Source organism: Trichoderma reesei (assembly GCF_000167675.1).
Source record: "Trichoderma reesei QM6a unplaced genomic scaffold TRIREscaffold_2, whole genome shotgun sequence".
NCBI lineage: Eukaryota > Fungi > Ascomycota > Sordariomycetes > Hypocreales > Hypocreaceae > Trichoderma > Trichoderma reesei.
In genome coordinates this window covers 297,288-321,355 of record NW_006711149.1, presented here as the reverse complement: position 1 = coordinate 321,355, position 24,068 = coordinate 297,288, and the positions used below count along the sequence as shown (strand labels likewise).

General features: G+C 54.6%; 4 protein-coding genes across 4 annotated transcripts; 2 read left to right on the top strand and 2 right to left on the bottom strand.

Annotated features, from left to right (window-relative positions):
* Positions 1–831: 831 nt before the first annotated feature.
* TRIREDRAFT_103506 (uncharacterized protein) lies at positions 832–4,580 on the top strand (the record flags this gene model as incomplete). Its single annotated transcript, XM_006962230.1, has 4 exons — positions 832–892; positions 967–1,037; positions 1,128–4,459; positions 4,553–4,580. 4 exons carry the CDS (start codon positions 832–834, stop codon positions 4,578–4,580), a joined length of 3,492 nt encoding a protein of 1,163 aa, XP_006962292.1.
* Positions 4,581–4,840: 260 nt separating this feature from the next.
* Positions 4,841–7,009, bottom strand: TRIREDRAFT_44705 (uncharacterized protein). Its single transcript, XM_006961963.1, has 5 exons — positions 6,878–7,009; positions 6,528–6,710; positions 6,230–6,310; positions 5,758–6,059; positions 4,841–5,694 (listed from the first exon to the last, which is right to left on the bottom strand). The coding sequence occupies exons 2-5, from the start codon at positions 6,559–6,561 to the stop codon at positions 5,305–5,307; spliced, it is 807 nt and encodes a 268-aa protein (XP_006962025.1). The 5' UTR covers positions 6,562–6,710; positions 6,878–7,009; the 3' UTR covers positions 4,841–5,304.
* Positions 7,010–9,403: 2,394 nt separating this feature from the next.
* Positions 9,404–12,584, bottom strand: TRIREDRAFT_44704 (rab family GTPase activating protein). Its single transcript, XM_006961962.1, has 6 exons — positions 12,516–12,584; positions 11,794–12,401; positions 10,943–11,632; positions 10,630–10,876; positions 9,994–10,476; positions 9,404–9,939 (listed from the first exon to the last, which is right to left on the bottom strand). The coding sequence occupies exons 2-6, from the start codon at positions 12,279–12,281 to the stop codon at positions 9,691–9,693; spliced, it is 2,157 nt and encodes a 718-aa protein (XP_006962024.1). The 5' UTR covers positions 12,282–12,401; positions 12,516–12,584; the 3' UTR covers positions 9,404–9,690.
* Positions 12,585–19,876: 7,292 nt separating this feature from the next.
* On the top strand, positions 19,877–23,887 carry TRIREDRAFT_55731 (uncharacterized protein; the record flags this gene model as incomplete). The annotated part of the gene is made up of 6 exons (XM_006962229.1): positions 19,877–20,051; positions 20,190–20,315; positions 20,427–21,723; positions 21,844–21,915; positions 21,981–22,049; positions 22,123–23,887. 6 exons carry the CDS (start codon positions 19,877–19,879, stop codon positions 23,885–23,887), a joined length of 3,504 nt encoding a protein of 1,167 aa, XP_006962291.1.
* Positions 23,888–24,068: the final 181 nt, after the last annotated feature.

The window sequence follows — 24,068 nt, the reverse complement described above, 5'->3', positions numbered from 1 at the left end:
ACTTCGTGCCAACAGACACCGCCGCCATGCAAGGCAGAGCAACGGCTGCGGCACGTCGTGACTCCTTCATGCAGCTTGCAATTTCGTTATGACTCCTCCATCGTCCGCCCCTTGTCGCCCTAATCTCGAACCGGCAGAGCGACACAGCGCACACCACTCCGTCCAACCAACGGCTTTTGATGCGATTTGCTGCACGGGTACGCGGCCAACACCAGCCGTCCAATCCTCCATGACACTAGCCTGGTTGTTTATCAGAAGCTAGAATCATACAAGAGGAGGCTTTGAAAGTGAAGCGCCGCGGGAACTTTGTGTGTCTGGCAAGTACCTCAAAGCTACGGCTGTTGGTAATACATTTGGCACAATGATACGGGAGCGAGAAAGACTCTGACGCGGTCTAGCAATACCGATTCCATCAATCATCAAAGTGCACTTTCGACGTCTGCTCCTTTTAGAGTGTGTGGTTTCTGTCTAGCAAGCGATGACTGCTCAGGCTGCTACACGTGTCTTCCAAATGGCCGTACAGCCACATGGGCTCTATCCCACGAAGCAATTCCGCATGAGAATATCGACAAGAAAGGAACAAAGAGGAATCACTCAACCTAGATCCCCAGGCTTCTTGTCAATATGTGAATACCATGTTCAAATTACTCCGCATCTTCGCTTTGTTAGTGCTCCAAGCCAGTTGACCCCAGCGCTAGCATTAGTGGGGATGCTTATCAAGGCTTATCGATAGCAAATGTCTTATCGCTAAGCATCGATTCAAAAAATTTCCCAGCTCAATCTCGCAAATCCTGCCACTGAGCGGCGACTGAACCGCCACGACAAGCCATCATGGAGGATCAGACGCATAAGCCGCACCGCAAGAGCAAGGAGAAGAAGCAGCAATCCGGGGGTAAGTGTCTCATCAGATTAAAGGCTTTGGGATTCCTGATATAATCGTGCAATCTGTATACTGACTTGCCGCAGATCGCAACCCCAAGGCTTTCGCCTTTGCCAGGCCCGGCAAGCTTCAGCGACAGGCTGCCAGATCATCCGATGTATGTCTTCCTCTATTCTCTTTTCTTGCCTGAAGATGACTTGGACGCTCGTATCTATCTCTTGAACTAGTACTAACTATGCTCTTCAAGATCAAAGAAAAGCGTCTCCATGTCCCCCTCGTCGACAGACTACCGGACGAGGCGCCGCCGCGTCTCGTCGCCATCGTCGGCCCTCCCGGCGTCGGCAAGACGACCCTGATGAAGTCGCTCATCCGACGATATGCCAAAGAGACAATCTCGGACCCCCAGGGCCCCATCACCGTCGTCACCTCGAAGAAACAGCGACTCACCTTTATGGAATGCCCCAACGAGCTGGAGGCCATGGTGGATGTGGCCAAAGTGGCCGACATCATTCTTCTCATGATTGATGGCAACTATGGCTTCGAGATGGAGACTATGGAGTTCCTCAATATCCTGGCTGCTACGGGTATGCCGGGTAACGTCTTCGGCGTCTTGACCCATCTCGACTTGTTTCGCAAGCCTTCCGCCTTGAAGGATGCCAAGAAGCACCTGAAGCGAAGGCTGTGGACAGAACTGTACCAGGGCGCCCATCTCTTCTATCTCTCCGGCGTCATGAATGGCAGATATCCCGATCGTGAGATTCACAACCTTTCTCGATTCCTGTCTGTCATGAAGAGCCCGCGACCTCTCGTCTGGAGGAACACCCACCCTTACACCATCATCGACAGCTTTCGCGATATTACTCACCCAACCAAGATCGAAGAGGACCCCAAATGCGACCGATCCATCGTCCTCTCGGGATATCTGCGCGGAACAAACTTTGCAACTCAAGGCCAGCGAGTGCATGTTGCTGGCTTGGGGGACTTCACCGTGTCCTCTATGGAAGTTCTACCCGACCCTTGCCCTACACCAGCAATGGAACAGGCCATGGCCAAGATCACAGGGAAGAAGGGACGAAGGAGACTAGACGAAAAGGAAAAGAAGCTCTATGCCCCCATGTCTGATCGAAGTGGCCTCAAAATCGATGGTGATGCCATCTGGATCACCAGAGAGAAGGGCTTCACTTTCGACAAGGATGCCGATAACACTGAGCGTGGCGAAGGTGAAGAGATGATCATTGGACTTCAAGCCGAGCGAAAGCTACTTGGTCAGACGGATGATGGTGTGCAACTTTTCAAGGGTGGCCAAGAAGTCAAAGCGTTGGACGAGGCACAAGACACCGGCAGAAAAGAGCCCCGCAAGGCCAGGATGGCCGAGCGGGAAGAAGGGGACGATGGAGAGAACGAGGACGACGAAGGCTTCGTTAGTGGCAGCGACGAGCAAGACCCCGAAGAGGAGGAGGAGTTCAACGAAGCCAAGTTGGGAAGCATGTTCCGCAGCAAAGATGCTGACAAGGTGGCTAACGGGGATGATGACGTGGCCTTTGCGGACAGCGATTCAGATCTTGGCTCCATTACAGACCTTGATGAGGACGAAGATGCAGAAGATGACGAAGAGTATGATTCTGATGAAGAGAGTGCGGCTTTGAGGTGGAAGGAAGGCATGGCCGACCGGGCCATGAAACTCCACAGTCGGAAACGCTCCTATCATACCGCAGATCTAGCTCGCTATCTCTACGACGGCTCCATGACCGCCAGCGAGGTCATCAAGAAGTGGAAGGGCGAGGACGCGCAAGACTCAGAAGAGGAGGACATTGAACAGGATTCGGAAGACGAGGAGTTTTTCAAGAAGACATCACAAGAGAGCGAAGATCTGATAGAAGATCGCTCAATACCAGACTACGACTATGAGGATCTGGCGGCAAAGTGGGCGTCGCAGGAGAACATAGAGGCGCTCAAGAGAAAGTTCACATCAGGAAGGAGAAGTGGAGGTGGAGATGATGACGAGGACGACGAGGATGGCTTTGGCGGATTTGACGACGACGAGGACGGCGATGGAGACGAGGGTGGCGAGGATAGCGAAGGCGATGGTGAATTCGAGGATCTGGAAGCCGACCCGCAGAATGCGTCCCCGCAGCAGCAGACGGCGGAAGAAATACAGGCAGAGCGCGAAAAGAACGCCAAAAGGAAAGAGGAGCTCAAGGCAAGATTCGAGGAAGAGGACCGAGACGGCTTCTTGAACGACAAGGCAAAGGCTCGACGAGAAGGTGGCGAAGATGAGCAAGAGTTTGGCGAGGATGACTGGTACGATGCCCAAAAGGCAATGATCAAGAAGCAGCTGGACATCAACAAGGAGGAGTTTGAGAACCTGGACGAGCGCCAGAGGGTCGCTGTCGAAGGTTACCGTGCCGGCAAATACGCCAAGCTGGTGCTGGAGGGTGTGCCTGCCGAGTTTGTTTCCCGCTTCAACGCCCGGATGCCCATCATCGTTGGCGGCCTGTCGCCCACCGAGGATCGCTGGGGCTTCGTCCAGGTCCGCATCAAGCGACACCGTTGGCACAAGAAGATTCTCAAGACCAACGACCCCCTCATCTTCTCGCTGGGCTGGCGCCGCTTCCAGACGCTGCCCATCTACAGCATCTCCGACTCGCGGACGCGCAACCGCATGCTCAAATACACGCCGGAGCACATGCACTGCTTCGCCACCGTCTACGCGCCCCTGATTGCGCCCAACACGGGCTTTGTGTGCTTCAACTCCTTCTCGTCCGCCACCCCGGGCTTCCGCATCGCCGCCACCGGCACCGTCCTCTCCGTCGACGAGTCCACCGAGATCGTCAAGAAGCTCAAGCTGACAGGAACCCCCTACAAGATCTTCAAGAACACGGCCTTTATCAAGGGCATGTTCAACTCAGCCCTCGAAATCGCAAAGTTTGAGGGCGCCTCCATCAAGACCGTCTCCGGCATTCGCGGCCAGATCAAGCGTGCCCTGTCCAAGCCCGAGGGTCACTTCCGCGCCACCTTCGAGGACAAGATCCTTGCCAGCGACATCGTCTTCCTTCGTGCCTGGTACCCCATCAAGCCGCACCGCTTCTACAACCCCGTGACCAACCTCATCGGCTGGCAGCCCATGCGCCTGACGGGCGAGGTCCGCCGCAGCGAGGGCGTCGCCACCCCCCAGCTCAAGAACTCGCAGTACCGCAAGATTGAGCGCCAGGCCCGCCACTTCAACGGCCTGCAGGTCCCCCGTGCCCTTGCCGCCAGCCTGCCGTTCCGCTCCCAGATCATCGCCACGAAGCCGCAGAAGAAGAAGACGTACATGCAGAAGCGCGCCGTTGTCCTCGGCGCCGAGGAGAAGAAGACGCGCGCCTTCCTGCAAAAGGTTGTCACCGTCCACAACGACCAAGTCGCCAAGCGCCGGGCCAAGAAGGACGAGACCCGTGCCGCCTTCAAGAAGAGGCTGGCCGAGGGCGACGAGAAGAGGGAGGCCCGGGAGAAGAAGGAGAGCAAGGAATACTGGCGCAAGAACGGCCGCAAGAGGAGTGCTGGAGACGACGAGGGCGGCGGCGGTGGCAAGAGGAGAAGGTGAGCAACACGCTGATGACCATCACGGCGCGAGTTGCGCCTTTGGCAAATTCTCGTTTCAGCATCAGAAATATGTCTTGTCTTGTGCAATAGCTGCTTCATACCGGACCTGCAAATTTAGATATATATTTATACTACTATTATTGACAATCACTGTGCTCGTTAATACCCAACGTGTTGTCGTCTAGCGCTTCATACAATCTGACGTCACTTTTGTGTTCCTATTCACTCGCACTCCCATACCATTGCTGCTATGCAAGTACATAGATAAGACTGGATGCGATCCTCACAAGGGCAAGAGAGGAAGATGATATGCAAATCAACCTGTCAAAGCATTTGCACACTACTTAAAACTAAAACATGATTCCATACAAGCATTGCCCTGCCTTGAGCCACAAAAGTCCTTATGGAAAACAGGGCAGGAGGCTCTTTCAGCATAGGGAAAAGGAAAGGATAACAGGGAGAATGCGTCCATGCCAAAACGATGATAGATAATGAAAAGAAAAAGAGGGTTTGCTAGAACAAACCTACTGGCCTCGTAGCAACGCCATGATCCTCCACTCCTCCCAAATGTCTGTGCCCTTCTCAGCGCAAAGAGCTGCTCTTTTCTCATCCCACAATCCCCTCTGCGCTAATTGGGCGGATATTATGCTCTGATTGACGGTACAACCGTCGCTGCCCCCAAAAACCTGCCTGATCTGATCACAATCTTGGACACATCTATCATCCCGATCCGAGTAATGATCTGCTGCGAAGGAAAGAACGTGTCGATAGTTGCTGTGGAGCTCAACTTGGCGTTTATCGTTTCTTGACCATAATCACACGTGCGGGTCAATTGAGCTCATCTAAGCAACGATAGGCTCCTGAGGGGTGGGTTGTTCGGCGGCCTTGGGCTCCTCAGTAGGAGGGGAGGGGAAATCGACAGGCGACTTCTTGGCGGCCGAGGGAGACAGGCTGCGGGTGCGCAGAATCTCGTGAACCTTCTCAGTGTAGTCTCCAGCATACTGCTTCGACACGGAAGCGAGGTGATCGGCCTGCTTCTGAGCGGCATCTCGGACTTGGGCAGTCTGGGCGCCGATGACGTCGGCAGCAGACTTGAGCTGCTGGTCGATGAACTCCTGGTTTCTGGAATAGATCAAAGGCGCGAAGAAGGCAATGGTGGTTGCAACGATGGCAAGGACCCAGTAGGGCAGAACCTTGATGAGAAGGCTGGAAAGAAGGGTAACGGCGAAGGCCTAGAGTGCGAAGTAATGATGAGTTCCCGGTCAAACCAAGCAATAGATATGCACAAGACTTACAGCAGACGAGGCGTAGACATTCTCGACAAAGACAATGCGCTGGGCTTCAACCAAGAAGAAGTTGATGAGTCCGTGAGCCTCGCTAACTAGCCTGTCGAATGCTTCGCGAGGCAGGGTATAGTACTCGCGAGGGCGAAGCTGGGAAGCCAGGCCGTTGTTGAGAACTGCTTTGCCCGCGACCTCGGCAGCGACGGTGGTGGCCAGGACCATCCAGGACAATCCGAGGGCCCAGCGAACGAGGCTAAGATACCGGACGGCGGCGATGCTAGCAACGACGGAGACATAGGCGACGGCCGAATCACCTGCAGTGGAAAATTCAAGGGTCAGTCATGTGAGGTGGCGCCATCGTTGCGATACTTGACTGCAGTGAACAGGTGACGAAAGCGATCCGACAAAGACAAAAATTGGAAAGGCGCATGTGTCTGCATCAGGGTGGACATGAGGCTGCAGAAAGTGGCGGGCGTTTACTTACGAGGATTCTCCCAGGAGAAGAGATGGGAAAAGAGCGAACGGTAGGGTGCCAGAGACTCTCCAGTGCTGCCGTTGGCGGCTTCTAGAGCTCATCGTCAGCTATACAGAAGGGGCAAGGTGGCGGGCTCTGAGGCCTTGTCTGTCACATGTAAAAAACTGCCCAAGCCAAGCGTCAGCATCTGTCATGCACAGTATTACTGGCCAAACCCCGTTTCTTCCTGTATGTAGGTACGGGATCGATCAAGCGGAGCAAGTGGGAAGAGGGAGTAAAAGCGTAGCAGCGTGTCCGCATACCTTACTGGAGTGGCCGTTGACCGCGCCGCTATCAGCCATGATGCTCTGGTTTTGAATTGGTTCTGTCGTCGAGAAAATTCGGTGGTAGAAGAGGGCTTTCTTCTGGCTGTGGGAGGGGCTTTGTCGGTCGCGCAAGTTGTGATACGGGCGGCGGAAAAGAGAGGTCGAGAGCTGTGGTTTTCTAGGGGCTAGAAAGGCTGTTGTTTTAGTATCGTGTCAGAGATGAGAAGGGGAGCAACGGCGTGGGAAAACAGCTGCGCGGAGCTAGTAGAGATTGTGAAAAGCAACGGTGTCGTCATGTTGCCAGCAGGTGAAAGGCAAGGGAAAACGATGGTTTGGATTGTTGACTGCGTACCTTGGTTTGGTTTGTGATGAGGTGGTGGAAGAGAGAAGAAAAGAGGTTTCAGTTCAGAGAGGAGGGGCGAGAAAGCGCTGGAATATGCGGCAGGTGGGATGCTCGGCTTTTTTTTCAGGTGCTTGCGCTGAGTGCGTGTGTGTGCAAGTGTGCAAGAGGAAAGTTTGCTTATGAGGAAAGGACCAGGGCGCGGGTCTTTCAGGTGAAGGAAGCTGCGGGCGAGCTTTAAGCTTGTTAGCGGCAGGTGTCGACGTGGTTGTGACGCTGCGATTTCGTGCGCCCCTCCCCTTGCTGCCTGCCTGTTTTTCCCTCCTTCTTCTGCTTGTTCTTGCCTGGCTTGCTGGTCTAGTCGGTACTACTATTTTTATCGGATTCTGGTTTTTATCTGCCATTTATCTTACCTTATTGCCTGCCCCTCTACCTATTCAGAGACCCTGGGGTTAATCCCCATTCAGTCCTCCTCTGGGCGTCTGCTAACCGGACCTACAAAAGGTACACTGCCAAACTTGTTGCGCCACCTCCGGTTTCTGCTCTCCACGACACGTGCCACTACTCTACTCTTACCTGAAAGATACCTTGCCCACTAGAAATAACACCTGCCCAGTCCGAGAAGGAGAAACAACCGGCAGCACTCTGCGGTAGGGGTGTGCAACTGCCTTCAAAAGCGATTTCGAAATCAAAATCGAAATTAACATGTGCTGGTGGAGAGCTTACCAGGCACAGGTCACTCCGTACTACTGCGCGAAGTACCTTAGCTCCGCCGGTGGAGTACCCTTTGCGGAGAGCCAGAGCGAAACAGGTACAAGCTCGGTCTCGGACAGCTACAAGGCGCAACGAAACCCTGGAGGGGGACCCATGATGCAACACGATGGCGCTAAAAGCAGCAGCTACTTCAGAGAAGAACAGGCCTTGTGCGAGAGAGCAAGCATCGTCACCTGCGCACCAATGACGCACCGTTGTCACAGCTCCAACGGATCGCACAATCTTGCTACGCTGTCAAGTCTGTCCACTTTCAGCATCATTATGAGTGCGATTCTTCATCTGAATACGTCCTATGTACAAAGCACGTGAATGGTGCTGTACTCGCAGTGCGCCCCCGGGATATCAGCTCCGACGAGTTTCTATCCGATGCCGGTGTGCTCGCTCTCCCTCCAAGCCCATATGATGCGATGCGTCACAGATAAGGCGACGCAAAAGAGGAAACAAGGGCAAGGCTAAAAAAACAGCCAACCAGGCGCAAAGCCGCCCCAAGGGTTGAAGCCGGCATCATGTATGTATCAATGCATGCAGTTGCATGAGACCAATCATGGCCGCCCAATCCTGCATTTGTCCAGACAGTACGAGAAGTACTGGGTTCACTCGCAAGGCCTGTGCCTATGAGGTGATGGCCCAGTCTCAGCTCTGTTGCAGATGCCTCAAATGCTCCAGAGATTATTGATGCCAAGCTTGGTTTAGACGCCCTCCTCTGGCTGTCCAGCACCCCGTAACTCGAGACCCCTTGCCCTTTAGCCTCATGCAATTCTACAGTACCGGCAGGCAATTTGGGAAGCGCATACGGATACACACCAAGCAGGTAACATCAATATCACAGACGAGCAGCAAGAACCCTGAGCCTCCACAGCCTCCACATCTTCCATGTGCGAGGAGGAGCAGGAAAGACGCTGGAATGGTGGCATCATCCCCGACACAAAAGCCCTCCAGGTTCTTCGGCAGTCCCACCAGACAACGTCATCCCGCCATGTTCACTTCCGTCAAATCGTCGATAAAAGCTGTCGATCCGATTCGGGGCATTGCGGCCCACGAGAAATTGATCATCCATTCAGCGCCACGCTTTTCTTCTTTGTTTTCCTTTGCTTGCCAGCTTTGTGCCAGCCATGCCACGTTTGAAGCTTGCAGCAAAGCATAAAAGCATCAGCTGCCGCTCGGTTGGCAGAGCACGTGCCTCATTGCCGCCATTGGGCGTCACTGATCTCGTTGGTTCTCATTGGTCGAGCGTTGTCGCGATGTGATGCCGAGGTTCGATATGTTGTCCTGCAGCAACCATGTAAGGGAGTCGAAGGACGCTTCACCGCCGCCGCAGCGTATGAGCTTGTGAACAATAGCAATAGCAATAGCAATAGCGACAGTCATCAAGTCAGATAAGGGAGACAATGACCTTGGTCAAGGCATCGAGTCAAGCAGAGAAACAGAAGGAAACCCCAAGCGAGGCATATAAGGAAATGCTTCACATGCGACATGATCGTCGTTCTCACACTGCGTCCGAATCGGTGTGCTGGTATTCGCGCCGGCTGTGTCTGTTCAGATCGCCATGCGAGCTTCAACTCGCATCATTGTCTTCTAAGCCGTTCCCTGCCTGATAATAACTCCGTGCTAATTCTCAAAAAGAGCGGACAACGAAAAGGGAGGCAGAAAAGATCCCGTCGCTTCATAATATAGACTGGCCCTAATGCATAGATGAAATGACAGGAGAGAATGGAAAAAGAAGCAACAAGAAACAAAAAAAGGAGCATAGCTACTGTTCATACCAAGAACAGCTTCATCAATCTATCGCGCGGCCCATCCTTCCCACGAGCGAATCTTGCTCGTATGTACTGCGCCCCTTCCAAAGCAAGATTGCAACGTTGATGAACCGCCGTCCAAGGTCCCATCTCCACAAGTTGTGCGTTGTAATATCAGATCCCCATCAAGTTCGGCACATCGATGTGTATGTGCGGTTTCCATAGTCCAACTTGTTCCGGTGGCGTTCTATGCTTCCATCTCTTTATTTGGACCAATCCATCCCACCCCTTCTTCCCGGCCTGCTTTCTCATTTCTCACCTACGCCAGCCCCAAAAGCCACCCGTTCCTGGGGATGTCGTCGTGGCCGCGGGCTGAACAACCTTGACATTGACCGTTCCAGGGGGTAGAGCCGCGTTGGAAGAGTCGGCCATCACAACGCCATACGCCTTTTTCAGCGCCTCCAGCTGCTGCTTTGCCTCCTCTGCCTCTTGCTTCGCGATGGCCTGCGCCGTCTTGGCTTGCACAAGATCCAACAGGAGAGTGTCGAGATCGTTTGTCGACGACTTGCTGTCGCTTGCCACTGCCGGGGTCGCTGGCATCGACGCTGGCGGCGGGACAAGGTCGTTGCTATGCAGCAGTGACGACTTTCGTCTGTTATACGTGCCGCCCTGAGTAGCCATTGACTTGCTACGTCCAAGCTTGAACTCCCGCAAGCCACCGCCGTTCGCCTTGCCGGACCAATCTGTCCCTGAGTCACGGCCGCCAAAGGGCTCGCCAGATACTGGCCGCGCCCGCAAGACTTGAATCTGCTTCTCCAGCCGTTGCTTGTCCTGGTGAAGAGCTCTGACGTGGCTATGGCTCTCTCGGAGCTGTTCCTTGAGTGATGACATCTCCTGGTCCAAGTCGTGGATTCGTCGATTAAAGTCCTGGTTCTGCGACATGGCGCTGGCCAGCTGGTCCTTGGTTTGATCCAGTTCGAGTTGCAACTGGGATTTTTCGCCGGGTGGCGATGACGAAGGCTTGTCCTTCTTCTTGCCCTCGTCGCTCTCGTCGTCGATACTGAAGCGGCTCTCAACGCGATCCAGCAACTCCGACAGGGCCTCGGTGGATGGTGCTTCCGTTGCATCAGTCGAGTCGTCGTCATCAGACGACTTGTCTGCTGCATGGCCCCCATCGTCTGCTTCCTCTCCTTCGTCAGCCTTTTCAGTCGCATCTTCGGCGCCATCTTTGCTTCCGCTTGCGCCCCCCGCTACTTCGTCCCCGCCCGTCGCTCTCTTCCTGAGCCCATCCAGAAGCGATCGGACAGCCTTGCGATCCTCTTCCCTCTCCTCACGTTCACGCTTCAGCTCGTTTGACAACAGCGCATGATTTCGTTGCAGCTCGCTCAGCGCCGTGAGAAGGTCTTCGATCTGGCTGTGCAGATACTTGTCTTCGGTGTTTTTGCTACCAGTGGTGGCGGCGGCGGCGGCGGCCTTGGGGGCAACCGGCGTCGACTCGCGGCTTCCGGAGTCGTCCTCGGTAGTGTTTGAAGAGTCCCGCGACACTGTGGTGGCGTCTGTCGACGACGAACTCATCACACTCATGGAGCTTGCCTCGACCGAGTTGAGAGTCGAGGCAAGACTCTGCTTGGAGGTGCTCCGACGCAGCATGCTCAGTGGCCTCGACGGCGCACTCAGACCTGGGACCAAGCCTGAGCTTCTCGGGAACGCACCGGACGAAGCCCAGATGCGACCTAGGAATCGGGCGGCGGCGGTCGCGATATCAGACGTGCGGGCGGTATTGGCGGTCGCAACGAGAGACTCGCGGTATCCCTGCTCGAGCTGGGCGAGTTTCTCTCGGGTGACTATGCCAGTAAGGCTTCCAAAGTCGTGAACGAACTCGTCTGCGTTGTAATGGTAACAATCCCACAGGCCCCTGGATAGGAGGAGCTGCATCACGTCTTCCAACTCGGTACAGGAAAGTAACCTGGTCTCATTCCTGCGCATTAGTGATAGTGCGACGCGCATTAATGTCTCAGAGGCGCCCTCGGCGAAAACAACGTCGTATATGCGGAACAGCATCGGCAAGGGACATGTGGTCGCGAAGAAACTCAGAAACCACTGCGAGACATAGGCCGTCTCCACCTGCAGATCCTCCAGGTGGCTGGACAGCACGGGGAGATTGGCCCGCAGCAGTTCTCGGAACTGGTATATGCGCACGTGAAGTCCGGAAAGATCTGGCAGAAAGCAACTTCTCAAGTCATAACGGTCCATGAGTCTAAAGGGGGGGCGAACGAGTTCACACCGGACATGGTTAGCATCATGTGCATCACAATAACCCCAAGGGCAGCCTTGCCGCTTTCTGACTCGGGGAAATGGGATTTGGGAAAGGCAGGGAGACGGGGAGACGGGGAGACGAGGTAAGGGCACGCAGCTTACCGAACCAAAACGCAAAATGCCTGCTTGTCGGGCATGTGCATTAACAGAGGCCCGACGAGAAAGGCGAGGCCCTGGCAATAGCCGATCTTGGTGTCGTACAGACTAAACGTCTTGAGCACGCGACCCAGCATTCGCTGCCCGTCGCCATCGGGATCGCGAAACATCTCAACACCAGGGAAACTCCGGCCGAGATCCTTGCCTATGAGGCCCTCATACGGGCTGGATTCGCCATTGAGCCTTTCGTACTGTTCTTCCAAGCTGGCGTCACGCGCACCAGACATGCTCTGCCAGACGACGCCTCGCAGCGGCGGGGGGATCCCCTTGCGGATTTTATTGGACAGCAGCGTCGGAAGCCTTGCTGCGGTCTGCTGGTAGTCCTTGACAAGGGCTGCGTAGAACTCGAGATCCGTCATCGGGGGCGGGGGCAGCATCGAATATCGCAGGGCAGCGGGTGTCGGCCCGCGGACCATCTTACGGAGCTTAGCCATGGATGGCGGACGCGGCCTGTTGGGCTGGGGCTTCTCGACAAGCTGGACCTTGACTGTCTTTGGGTTTGTCGCCAACTTGGCGTTTTCCTGCTCTAAACGGGCCAGAAGCAAAGCGGTGGACTAGAGACACAGCCTCGGATCAGCGAAGGCCCTACAAAGGAGAAGGGAAAAAAAAAGAAAAGAAAGAAAGCGAGGGCTGTGAACGGCATGTCATGACGGAGATGGTGCACGTACATTATCAGTCTCTTCGTCTTTGGTCTGTTCATCTTCCGTCTTTTCCAATTCCGCCCAGTTGACTTCCTCGGGATCCGAGCAATCGCTATCGGCATCGTCAAACTCTCCAAGCTCGTCTTGCAGAGTACGGCTGGCCTCCGCGGGCGCAGACAGCGTGGCAGTCGAGTTTCGAGAGGCGCTTGTGACTTCGAGGCCGCCTTCTTGGGGGATCTGGCTCGTCGCCGGCAGTGTAGGCGAGTCGGGCGACTTGCTATCGCGGGGGGAGCTGGTGTCTACCGAAAGCGCTGGCGGCTCCGAGAGCCTGACCGTCACCATGGAATCGCGGGTCGTCTTGGGGGTCGCAGCTTCGGTATCGTCGACGTGCTTCGGGGCCGCCTCGACGGCTGCTTCAACGGCCAAGATTGGCGTGGACGGCTCGTGGCCGTGCTTCTCGCCGGCGTCCATCGTCATCGGGGCCCGCCCAGCTGGATGACGGGATGGGGAAGGGGTATCGTGTGTGTCGAATTCGCTCTTGGCGGTTGGCGAAGACTTTTCGCGCTGAGATGCAGACAGGCGGATCAACGAATGTCCTGCTTCGGGCGCCCGATCTCTGCTATCGTCCGGGGGTGGCGCAGATACCGCCTTCCTCCTTTCCGCGACCAAAAGAGACAGCAGAGATGATAGATGATAATACGAATAGCGCAGAAGTGGTTCGACTCGGTTCCTGGAGCAATTTGTCCCCCAGCACCTCGTACCTACTACCTCCCTGGTAGGTAGCAGGCAAATCGGCTACAGCACCTGGACGCCTACCTAGACACCTTAGAAAGCAGCACTGAAACCCCCGAGCCTGCGCGGGTGAGAGAAAGAGCTGCCTTGGTCAGTGGTGCTCGGTCTGCGGAGTACGGCAAACTTCTGGTGCTGGTGTTTCATCGAGGGGCCCCAGGCTGGCTGAGGCTAGTCGGCGGTTAGATAGGAGTTGTTTTGACCACCGGGGTCACCGCGATGTCGGACTGTGCTGGGTTTCCTCCGAACGAAGATGATGGAGATGCAGATAGAGGGGAAAAGAGAAGCGAAGAGAGGACGGAAAAAATTGCAAAGAGCAGAGAGATTCCGGGACAGGCCTAGGCTGTGGGGAAGAAGCGGCTTGCTGTAGGTGAGCAGATGTAGCAGGATGGAGGCGGTAGTAGGTTGGTAAGGTAAGGTAGTCAAGCAAGGCAAGGCAGGCCAAGGATGGATCGAATGGAGCCAGTCGTGTCCGTGACCTGGAGCCAGCAATTCGGAGCAAGGTAGGTAAGGTAGGTTGGTTCGTGGAAAATCACGTCCTGGGTATGTTGTCTGTCTGTCTGTGATGGTAGTACTACTACCTTACCTATCGTCCACCACGAGAGCGTCGCGTTATCAAGGCTGAAGAGGCCTCGGAAGTGCCGTCGATGGAGGCGGCAGCTCAATTGGCGTGGGCGAGAAATTGCAGCGGCGGACCGCAACCATGACCATGACGGGCTCATCGACGAGTTTCGAGTTCTGGGCATGCAATGCACATGGGGTAGCATCAAGGCCAGGTCATTTGGGGTTATTGGCTGCTAAATGTCCGGGCAGTGGCGTTGGGACAGGACCCAGTGTAGCAGGTACTCTGTGCGCTGCGAGCGCTGCCGTGGCCATTTCAGGTACCGTTGACCCTGAGTTGGTGGTCAGGGCGGGTCAACGAACCCCTGACGCTATTCCAAGCTACCGCCGTACCTACCCAGCTGGTGCGCTGTGTGTGTGCTGGAGTTTCTGGGTGTGGGTGAGTGTGAGTGTGAGTGTGAGTGGCCCGCGAGGCCATTGCACAATGCCGGGGCACGTCAATGCGGCACATGCAAGTCCAGTCAGTACTCGTACAGGATCGTGGACAGGCGGTCACTCGACGGGCCATACAGAAGCCACGAAATCTCACCAGAAGGGTGTCATGGTGTGCTTTTCGGGCATTTTTTTTTTTCTTTCAAGCTTTCGTCTATGTACGAGCTTGGTGTATAAGTGTCTTCTTTTTGCTCTTTTTTTTTTTCCCTTGTTCCTTTTTTTCTGGTGGCGTCTGCACGTATCCATCACCCACGAGGCGTCGAAATCCCCTGAGCCCGTCTCTGCCCTGTTTCCAACCTCATCTCATCTACATATCAAATCTGACCCCCACAACCTTAAAAGACGCACATGAAAAGAAGCACGCAAGCGGCCATGATGTTTGTCCTTGCCCTCCTTCTTCAGCCAGAGTCATTGTCCCCCGTTTGAATGGCTCAAGAATCACTGCGCTGGTGCAAAATAACCGCCGCCATTTGCCACAAAGGGGACGCCGCACTAAGGGAAAATCCACCCCACTCTAGACGGGAGGACCAGGGGGTGGATCCTTGCCACCTCCTGTGGCGCGAGCTGGTGGGATGACAAAGCTCCAGCCACCAGTCCCTTGTCCAGTCGAGGCCGTTTGACGCATCTCAAGACGCCAACCACCATTGAACTTGACAACGAACGCTGGCCAGTGAATCGGAGACGTACTCTGGCGCTTCCTAATATTATATGCTACTACTTGGGAGGGTGTGTCGATGCTTTTTTTTTTTTCTTTTCCCTTTCTCTTATCGTCTGTTATTATTGTCCGTTTGTACAAAAACATTCGATGTTGGTCGGTGTTGCGAGACGCCGTTTGACCTCGATATTCGATGGCTTCATTAGGCTAGAGAAACTCGTCAAATCACCACAAGGGCTCGGTGAGCGGGGGAAAAAACACGAAAGAGATGCGCATTAGAGAAGTTGAGGTGAGATATTTCAGCACCATACGGGCTCACCCAAGCATAGGTAGTACTTCGACCTTCAACCACCGAGACAGCCAACCATGCAGTCTTGGCACCGATATGAGATCACATCTCACAAGTTCGGCAGTTGGAGGCATGACTCTTGCCACTTGTGGACCAAGCATTTATGCGCAGAAGACGACTGAATGAGTTTCTCTCTAGGCTCTCCTCCCGCATCATCACACCGCTGTTCTTCATTCTCAAGAAAGCAAGGAAGCTACCTTACCTAAGGTAGTAGTCTTACTAGCATAGCGCCTCTGCAGACAGGGGTCACATCTTCTTCAACTCCAGCCTGGTGCATCTTTTGCAAAGACTAAGCGTGCTGTTATGTTGCACCAAGCCAACTCTGCATCGAGCTAAACAAGCGATTTCTGCAACGCTCTGCTTTGGGTAGGAGGACAGAGCCATGGGTTGTTCGTGTCCCCGGAGCTGCTCTCTCATAAGGCCTCAAAAGGCCGATGCGTGCCTCCGGACTCCTCACGGCGTCCCGCCGGTAGCTGGGGTAAGAATCGATGTATCAAAGCCATCTGAACCCGCCCTATCTCTCCACCATACTACTCGTACTTCGATAGGACACGTGAGTGCTTGCTCGTTTGCCTGTGTCTTAAATATAGTAAAACTCTCTCATGGTAAGGTATCTGGCGCATTGCATTCGAGTGCGATGAACTTGCGATACACACGCCTACCAGGATTGGTACGGCCTCAGACCTTAGTATGTACAAGTGTCCCAATGTGACATGATATGCTCGGAAACCTCAGCCGGTGCAGTAGACTCGAGAAGATCCTGGGTTTGGTTCTGGCAGAACTGAATCTCATTTTAGATCATCTAACAGTACAGACGGAAACCACAATGCAGTCTGCCATTAATGATGTCTTAATCACGAGTGGGCTCTCCCAGTCTCCCTCCAGTACTACCTAGGTACCTTCTGTTGAGGATTGGCCTTGCTGGTCTTCTGAGTCGTTGCTTCCCATCATATCCAGAATCTTCGACCTCAAGAGGCCTTAGGTATCTTTTAATAAGGTACCTGAAACTCACAAGCTTCCAGGTACCTGTAGAACCCAAAAGTTGTTCGAGGTCTTTCTCATTGTGCTCAAATAGCTTCCAGCTTCTCCTTCCACATCTGAAAATGCTTCCAGTATTAAGCTGGCATTATATTCGTTATCGACGCTGTCAATTTCGATGGCGATAGTCCTCGCCGTTTGCTCCAGGGCGCAAAGCTGAGCAACTTACAAGATCCTTAGATATGTGCTCATGTCGTCGTCTGTCACAGAAGAGGTGCAGCTGCTTTGATACGCAAACTCAGTTCTAACTCCTGACCACATGCTGAATGGGGAACATCGCATGGGGCAGATTGAGAGCTCACCTCAGACATCTACTCGGCTAGTAGCAACGCAACCATATCATTTTCAGGCACAAAAGTCAGGGCATTGTACGATCTGAGGCTCAAAGAACGACTGTGGTAATCAACGATTTAAGTTCACTACAGCTACGAACTGAGGTACAAATATATCTAATTCACACCACGGTATAAGTATACTGACATTCAGCAGGATGTGGTGGAACGGAGTAGATCGTGTGCGCTGCTCCAGGAGGCGACCCCCTTCAGGAGTCAACGATCACAGGACGGATCAGCTTGACACAGCTCAAGAGAGCATCTCTAGACATGCAAGTCCAGAGTTGTTGTGGAATGAAGCACCTATTGGACAGCTTACTTCATTAACGTTTGATGCCTAGATCTCCCCATCAGACCGCGTTCAAGCACCTTATGTCGAAATCAGCTCTACTCTAGCTTGGAATCAAATATCAACGACACGGATGCGGGCCTTGCCTGCAAGCCCTTCCACCCTATCTGTTCTTTATATCGCAGAAACAACAAACAATTTCGCCGACAAATGCTGGCTTAGCCTTCCTCTTGAGGCCCATTCACCTGCAGCCTCTCCTACTCTTCCATACAGCCTTCAAGAGACCTGTCTCCGCAGCGCGGGCATTGTGAGAGCCTTGAGCCGCAAGGCCTTCCCTACTGACATTCTCTCTACAAGTGCCTTGGAGCATCAGAGAGGAGATCATCTGCGCAGATGGCAAGTCTGGTAGAAGGCCATGTATGTCTTCAGGAATCGCGCCGCCTGTAGTCATCTGGAGTACTTCATAATGTTATCTGTCAGCGCGGACCAAGAAACGGCATCAGTCAGATCGAGACGCCCGGCTATTGCTCCCTATCGCCTCGAGGCTGCAAATTGGCATTCTCAACGAGAGGTCTTCACCCTCCACAACGGGAGACAGAGACTTCGTATAAGTGATCATGTGGGCTTATCATCTTGCTCCAGGTACGGTTCATATCTGCTCCCATCATCTACACTCCTCAATCCCGTCTTTCCTGTTGTGCTTGTGCTTGATGGATATTGAGGCGTTCGTAGGCATCTTTGATCTGAACATTCTGAATCCAACGCCATTGGCAGCGGTGACGCTGTTGTACTTTCAACGTCGGAGCTAACGAACGGCCTCATGAACATCTCAGCCCGCACCGGCTTATCGCATCATTGATTCTAACTGCAAGCTACCTAGTCATTGGCGCAGAGGCCATTTGGCAGCCCCGAGCCGGCGATCTGCTCGGCAGGGCGCACGCTTTTTTGGTCACGACACCTCTAAGACCGCTTTGAGATGGGCGGTTCGTGGTCCGTCATCTTGAACCATCCCAAGAGACTTGTCTTACCATCACTACTGGCCTCGCACGAGATCCAGACTCTGTTACTGCCGAAATCGTCAAAGCCACATACGGACAATAACAAACGGAAAACCTCTGCTCTGCTTTAGCGTCCCTTCTCTCGAGAAGTGAAACCCTGCCAGAACGCCCATGTGATTCGTCTGGCGGCCATGAGAATGAAGGGGGAACGGAAAATCGCCCCAATCGGCGGCACTCGTCTAGCATGTGGGAAGCCCACCCTCTTTTCCCCTCTCTCGCCATCCTGGAACGATGCTCGTGGTGTCATGCGTCGCACGGCTGCGTCTCTTGTTGGCTGGCTGCACAGAGGGAGCATGTGGCTGCACAAAGTTCATTCATGCGGACGAACATGCATACATGGTAGTACATACATGACATGGAGGTCAATATGCAAGAGACTTACCTAGTAGTATGCAGTCTTTCCCATCCATCAAACAATCAACCAACAATGCAGGGACTTTCTGTGCCACCCCAGGAAATGGCAATCTGGCGCTGATCTCATGATTTCCCTGCGTTGCAGCAACGTCCTCTGGAATTTGACTGAGGAGAGACACCAGAGAGGAGGCGGGGGTTCCAGTGGCAGGGGCAGCGAAAAGAGGGGGGAGACAGGCCAGACATCGGCAACTCCATTTCCTATGCCCCCAGAATGCCTTTTTCCCATCCATGCGGGTCAAGCAAGGCTCTCGACCCGGTGGCAGCAACTGCTTGGTGGACTGACAAACGCAAAAAACGAAGACAAGAATCGATACCGTGACCGATAAATACGGAGTACGGTAGCATTTGCAACACCGCCCAAAAAGGGACGCCCAAGCTAGGCTCAACCCAGACAGCCCATGGTTGCAGCGCCCACGAGGCCAAAGCACGACAGCCGACGTTTTGATGTCATGGCTGTCGAGCTTCCGGGCTCCGCACAGGCAGACTGTCCACGAGGTGTGGTCTTCATGTTGTCTCTGCCCTCGTTCCTCCTTCTCGGCCCCTCTCCCACGAGTTGGCCTCCCTTCCGGTCTTGTACCTAATCTTGGATCTGGCTCCTGTTATTAGGATTGCGTCGTGAAAGGATGACGAGTACATTTGAGTATTGACATACATGTAACCACAGGGTCGGAACGTCAAGGGTCGATCACCACATCGATCTTCTAGGCAGGCGATCAGTCAATCAGTGCTGATAAAACCAGCGTCAAGAGCCCAAGCTTGATGAGCTCTGTCAGTCCGCCACGTTCATGATGTCGAGCGGGCGTGAACCGGACTGCTGTTAGCACACCTACCTACTCAAAGCGCCTCACTAACCTCTGCTGGGCCCGCCGAAGCACCTAGCTGGGGAAGACCCCTGCTCGGCACCTCCAGCTCGTTATTACAGGCCTGCTCAGCCCACTAACGGCCATCTTGGTCCCTCCGTAGTGGTTCTCGCTCCGCTGTGGGCTTGCGCTGGGCAGCAGATTAGAAGGAGCCTGGCGGCAACATTGGAACATTGAATTGTCCTATCCAGCTGGAGCACCCGACCTTTGTTTGCTCCATTGGAACTCCGGTTCCAAGCCGCCCGCCTTGCTCTCGCCATCCGCGATTCTTCTTTCTTTCCCTCCTCTCCGTCCCAGCTCGCCAAAGCGGGAGCGGCTCCGTCGTGTCTTTTGCCTTGCCTGAACCTGCCTTGCAATTCCTCATGGCGGCCCCGGCCAACAGGTGCTGAGAACGAGAGAGTGGTTAGAGTGCGAGAGTGCGAGAGTGCGAGAGTGCGAGAGTGCGAGAGTGCGGGTGAGTGAGACGGGGAGACGGAGCCTCGCTCGAGCTGCACCGCGGCAACCTGCTAAACGGCACAGGCACTTGATCTTGCGGCTCAACCACACAAGACATGTCGTCCATAGCGCTGCGGCGCCCTCGTCCAGCTCCCCGTCGCGCCTCTACTCGACACGAGAGCGTCTCGCCGTCTACCGTGACGCCACTTCGGACATTTGCCGTCCATCGCACTCACGCCACGGCGGACTTTACCGAAGCAGATGACGACGAGGACGAGGACGAAGACGAAGGTCACCGCTTCGAAACCGACGGAAACAACAACAACAACAACAACAACAACAACAGCAATAGCGATAACCACAATGGAACTACCACAGGCCTTTTCGACAATAACAATGACAGCAATATCCGTCGCCGGCCCGGTCAAGGCTACGACAACGACAATGCCGCGGGACGAGATCAGGGGGGCCGAGGAGACGATGGAGAGGAGGACCGTCCGCCTCGCAGACGCAATACTTTGCCCGTCCTCCCACTCTTTTCCTCCACGCATCTCGGTATGATTTGACTCCTCCTCAGTGTCGATGTTCTTCGAAAATTGGGCCTTTCCAACGCCCGGGGAGGACTAGGTGGCTGACTTACACACCATCGTTACTTCTTGCTTCCAGACACGCTCCCGGTCTACAGCTTGACCCACGCAATTCGAATCATCGTGAGTGCTCGCACTGAGACGACGCTTACTTGGGATCAGCTACGGTCTCCCCAAGTCTCTCAATTCCTTATCAAGCCGATGCAGCAGCAGATCCGAAACCAACACTTCTCGCGAGCCACCCTCTACGCCCTCATGGCAAACTGCCTCCAGTTCACCAAGGAGGCCCAGATGTATGCCGCCAATGCTGGCACCAGCAACACGAGGGCCAAGGTCTGTGAGTTGCTGGCCTTGAAGCTGCTCAAGGAATACTCGACTCGCGAGTTGATTGATGCGCTGGCCTACGACTTCTACCCGTTGCAGGGCTTGCCGGGCTCGCAGGCGCCTCCCAGGACGGCTGGCAGCGCGAGCAGCAAAAACAAAAACACTCTCCTTGTAGCATCGCGGACGTCGACCCTGGAGGTTGCAATCAGAGCCTCAGCCAAGCACTTCCTCGCCCATCCGGTCGTTGTCCAGCAACTGGAGGCCATCTGGAATGGCGCCATTTCCTTTTATTCCTCCGCCGATAGCTTGCACCGGGAGTCGCCATCGAGCCACTTCTCGCGCTACAACAGCCAGCCCAAAGTTGATGATAGGACGCCTCTTCTGGGCTCCTTGCCTCCCAAGCAGGGGCACTTCGCCGTCCCCCCGGGCAGAAGAACCGTGATGTTGTACGACCCAAGGCAGGCATCTCTGCTCAAGCTGTCTCGCCTCAGGGTCCCGCGATATAGATCCTTCTTGTCTACGCTGTCACTTGCCGTCCTCATTGGACTCTTTCTGGCCGTCCTATCCAAACGATCCGCGCAAATCACCGGTCTAGAACTTGTCTTTTGGTTCTGGAGTGCGGGCTTCATGCTGGACGAGTTGGTTGGCTTCAATGAACAAGGGTTTGCCCTGTACATCATGAGCTTCTGGAACATCTTTGACCTGGGTATCCTGGTGCTGCTCATTGCCTATTACTGTATGCGTGTCTACGGTGTCTTCCTCGCCGACCCCTACCATTGGAATGCCATGGCCTACGATGTACTGGCCGCAAATGCCATCCTGCTGCTGCCTCGCATCTTCAGCATTCTGGACCATTACCAGTACTTCTCTCAGCTGCTCATCGCGTTTCGGCTCATGGCCGCGGACTTGGCGGCCGTCTGCGTCTTGATCCTCATTGTGTGCAGCGGCTTTTACGTCTTCTTTACCTCTTCTACTGCCTCTAGTGATGGTGGCGAGGTTGCCTACAAGATATTCCAGATCCTCATGGGTTTCACGCCCGCCGCTTGGGATGTGTACGGTTTACCCCCTCCCCCTCCCCCTCCCCCTCCCCTCTTTGTCATTCCTCTGCCACATGTTCTTTCCGACTCGCCCCATTAAACGGCACGACATGAGTGAGACTGACATGACGACAGATGGCCATCGTACAACTGGCTTGCGCGAGCGTTGCTGTGCTTGTTCCTCATCATTTGCCACTTCTTGATTGTGTAAGTGCTTGACGAATACTCTCATCCATGGCCTTCTCGCCAGGTCTGCTGACTCTTCAAACTAGGACAATCCTCATTACCGTCCTGACTAACTCCTTCATGGCAATTGCCTCCAATGCCACTGAAGAGCACCAGTATGCAAACCCTTTCCATACCTCCATTGTTGGGTTGCTTAAAGTATGCATTCATCGCTAACGCATCACATAGATTTCTATTCGCCATCAACACCATTTCCATGGTGAAAAACGATGCTCTCTTCTCCTACATTGCGCCTACCAACATCTTTGCATGGCTACTCATGCCTCTGCGTTACTGCATGCCACTTCGCCACTTCGTCTTGCTCAATCGAATCATTATCAAGGTGACGCATTGCCCCATACTGTTCTGCATATACCTGTACGAACGTTTCTGGCTCGCGCCGTCCATGTTTGAGCCCACGGATCTGGTTGAGAACCCAGGACGGAACCGCGCCATTTCCTTTGGGGACATGGCCAACAGGACCAACATCTTCAGCCCTAGCATGCGCGTACGTGAAGAGTCGGTGGCAGGGTATCAGAAAGACAGGGCTCTCGACGAGCTATTCATGCGCATGCCCGAAGCCACGAAGACGCAGAGGAGACATGAGAGACGCAAGACGCAAACGGCGATTCGCAATTGGATGGACCGCAATGACCAGGAAGGTGTCGGCAGCAACTGGCCACCGTCGGACAACAGAGCCGTGCCTGACTGGCAGAGGAGGATGAGCATGGGCTGGGACCTGCGCTCCAACTCTAGGCAGATGTCCGATCTCAGGTCCATCGTCAGTGACCCGGCAGACCTCGCGTCCAATGCCGGGGGGACCTCATACAGGGCGTTCCCCATGGTAGACCCTCGCTTCATGGATCCTCGTTTTGCTCACCTGATGCCCGAGTACAAAGACCACACCGACGCTGATGGAGATGACGAGCTGGTCACAAACGACGAAGACGAAGACGACCTCGGCACCAGCGCCGGGCCTCATGGTCCGGTGGGTGGCAATGCCGCCCCGAGCGAAACGGATGACTACTTCACAACGACTCCTACAGGCGCACGATCAGCCGTCATAGCCTCCTCCCACAGCTCGACCGACAAGGGCAATAACGCTGGCAAGCTCCGGCGACGCGAACTGCACAACCGCACGCTGTCCACAAACACCATCCTCTACAACCCAGGGGAAATGGAGCCGCCCTCTGAGAGTTCCCAATCAGCCTCGCCTCCCAAAGCGGCCGCGCCTGCAGGCGAGTCATTCACACCTACTGGCATGCGCAGCCCGCCTCGTCGTGCCCTTCTCTCTCCGCCGAGCCTTGATACTCGCGCGACAATGCCTGCCCATGGACTGGTAGGCATGAGCAACCTGAATAGGGCGGCCATGGCGGGGCACGGTTCGGGAGGACGAGACCGCTCATTTCGGAGGCTCTCCTCTGCCGACCTCAGCATTCTATCTGACAACACGAATCTACCCTTTGCTGGAGACATTAACGCTGGTCTGCCTGGTAGTTTCCAAACGCAGATGGCTATGGCTATGATGAAGGACAACCGACTACGGAACTCGGGCGGATCTGACGCGGCGGATCGTGATAGGATGGGACGGCTTGTTCTCGCTCGCATGAAGACTCTGGAAGAAAGTTTTGCAGATGTCGTCAAGGAGATGCGAGACTTGAAGAGCAGCTCCACTGCACCGACGACAAGACGAAACTCGTCGGGTGAAGACCTAAGGATGGGAACTTCCCTGGAGATGGGCAGGTCAGACCGACCAAAGAGCCGCAAAGGGACAGCAACGCCAAAGAAGGCGTCGAGCAAAAGGCCCGCCAGCCGATGGAGCACGAAGGAAAGCAGGTTGGGGCTGACGATGACGGGGGATGTCAAGGGCAAAGGCAAATACGTTGCTTCGTCGACAGAGGAAGAAGGCGAAGCGGCAGGTGATGCTCTCCAGGAGAAGACAAGCTCCTTGTGATGTTTTATCGAAAGCCTGTTTCTTTTCCTCTTTTCTTTCATCCTCCTCCAGGACCTCTTCCTTTTTTTTTTTTTTTTGAGGATCTGTGGGGCAATCAAGAGCATGCATTGGCGTTGGAGGGAAAGCGTTTGATGGCCTTGTGTCTGGTTCCGTTTACGAGGGTTGGAACATCATTGTGGTA